This window comes from Alosa alosa, chromosome 14, assembly GCF_017589495.1.
Source record: "Alosa alosa isolate M-15738 ecotype Scorff River chromosome 14, AALO_Geno_1.1, whole genome shotgun sequence".
NCBI lineage: Eukaryota > Metazoa > Chordata > Actinopteri > Clupeiformes > Clupeidae > Alosa > Alosa alosa.
The window spans coordinates 2,109,990-2,112,489 of record NC_063202.1 but is presented as its reverse complement, the minus strand read 5'-3'; the positions used below and the strand labels follow the sequence as shown (position 1 = coordinate 2,112,489).

Here is a 2,500-nt window from a genome sequence, read left to right as displayed (position 1 = left end):
TTAGGCCTGAGGATGGAGATATACAACATGATGGAGACTGAGGGTGTTCATTTTTGTCAAAATGAAAATATCATCCTGAAAGCTGCAGAATATAACAGTGACAGTAAGCATCAGTTTCTGTGCACCAGTATCAGAGCTCAAGCAGTATTAAAGGGTCTGTCAAACCTATAACCTCCGCATGTCAATCAGTCTTTGCCTTGGCCCCGTAGCTCCATGACTTGCCCACGACCTACACGGACCTGGTGTTGACGGGGGATGATGAGGGCACGTTTGGGGTGGAAGGGGGCATGCTTTATGCCCTCAAACCACTGGACAGAGAGAAGCAGCCATCTTATTCCCTACAGGTTGGTCTTGCCTTACCTTCTTTTTCATGTGTGTCTATATGTGTGTAAGTGTGTTCTTGTCTGTGTGTGTGTGTGTGTAGGTGTACCAAGGAAGTCAATGAGTAATTAGAAACCAATGAAGTTATTTTGCAAAAATGATTAATTCCACATGGAAATAATATGCACCATTGTGTAAATAGCATGTGCTATTTACACAAACGTTCTACTAATATATATGTTTTATGTGTATTTCTGTGCATTTAAGGACACAAAACATCTTGTAATTGGCTATGCCCTAATTGCATATTGATAAAATACCACTTATTTTTGTAAATTATAGTAATAATGTCCCACAGCACAGAGAATGACACTGATGTCAGTGGCTGTGCGTCAACAGCTATGACACGTGGCAGTCTGTATGAATCACTGCCACACTGAAAAGCCTTGAAAGGAGTCGTCACAAGCAGGGACTGAAATATCGACCCCTGACAAGGTCTCTTCGCCGTGCTTTCATATTTCTGATTGCGCATGCTGAGGAAAATAAGTGTTTGCTTTTCATTCTCGACTCCTGTGACACTCAAATGTTGCTCTGATAAAAAGACTCAACATGTCCCAGGTTGTCTGAAGATTTCTTGGCTTGAGTGAAAAAAAAGCTAAAAAAATGATTTCTTTATTCTTCCTTCACTTACAGTAAGTACTGAAGGGTTCTTGAACTTCTCTGTGTTGTTTAAATACACAAGTACTGTGAAACACGTGAGTAAGAAAGGTTTCTTGATGTATCCATGTATGTGTGTTTGTGTGTGTGTGTGTGTGTGTGTGTGTGTGTGTGTGTGTGTGTGTGTGTGTGTGTGTGTGTGTGTGTGTGTGTGTGTCACAGGTGTCCTTCACCACAGCAGTGCGCACGCAGAGCTTTACAGTGGAGGTGTGTGTCATTGACAAGAACGACAACGTGCCTCAGTTTATCGAAGAGAGCATGCGGGGGAGTGTGCAGCTGGGTCTTCTGAAAGGTGTGTGTCCCTGAGAGAGCGTGTGTGTGTGTGTGTGTGTGTGTGTGTGTGTGTGTGTGTGTGTGTACACATGTGTGTAACCTTGGGTTCATGTCTATGTGCAGTAGGGAGACACCTGTCATGTGAACTACAAACACATTTTCCTCCACTTTCCCATGATGAGTCAGTGTGCATAGTACAATTAACAGGTTTTTTTACAACTGTTTACACACGTTTTCAAAACTCTGTGTCTATTTTTCAAAACTCCACACACAAAACCCACAATTGCTCACACAAAATGCAAAATGCCTCAAATCTCCTGCAAAATGACACACAACAATCAAAATGTCGCAAACACATCTTTAAAACCAAACATTCGCCTCACATTACAAAAACTTTTTTCATAATATGACATTTTGGATACATCATGTACACACTGTTGCTCAAAACCTAAAGCTCTTCTGTCTTAGGCTTTCTATATGTATTTCCATACAAGAGTGAAAGTTACGGTATCAACAAAGAGAAGTTGAAATACACAGTAAAAATGCAAGCAATATTGAAACCAAAAATAGTGCTTTTTCCCAAATAATTTGCTGTTGCGAATGTTGTTACAGTATTTTACAGCTATTACAGTTTTTTACAATTGTTTACACACGTTTTCAAAACTCTGTGTCTATTTTTCAAAACTCCACACACAAAACCCACAACTGCTCACACAAAATGCAAAATGCCCCAAATCTCCAGCAAAATGACACACAACATTCAAAATGTCAAAAACACATGTTTAAAGCAAACATTCGCCTCACATTACAAACACTTTTGTCATAATATGACATTTTGGATACATCATGTACACACTGTTGCTCAAAACCTAAAGCTCTTCTGTCTTAGGCTTTCTATATGTATTTCCATACAAGAGTGAAAGTTACGGTATCAACAAAGAGAAGTTGAAATACACAGTAAAAATGCAAGCAATATTGAAACCAAAAATAGTGATTTTTCCCAAATAATTTGCTGTTGTGAATACAGTATTTTACAGCAAACAAGAAAAAAAGCAAAGAAGAATACAGTGACCACCAGATGTACATGGAGTTTTGAAAACACAGATTTTTTTTTTTCTAAAGACAAGTGTGTGTGTGTGTGTGTGTGTGTGGGAGGTGGGGGTCGTGTACAGTATGTATTCATAGGCCC

General features: G+C 39.4%; 1 protein-coding gene across 1 annotated transcript in view; it reads left to right on the top strand.

The window, feature by feature from the left end:
- Nucleotides 1–2,500, top strand: part of cdh16 (cadherin 16, KSP-cadherin) — a 69,080-nt gene that overhangs the window by 6,529 nt on the left and 60,051 nt on the right. The window contains 2 exon segments of the mRNA XM_048262360.1: nucleotides 210–344; nucleotides 1,201–1,330. Coding sequence (XP_048118317.1) covers nucleotides 210–344; nucleotides 1,201–1,330 — 265 coding nt within the window.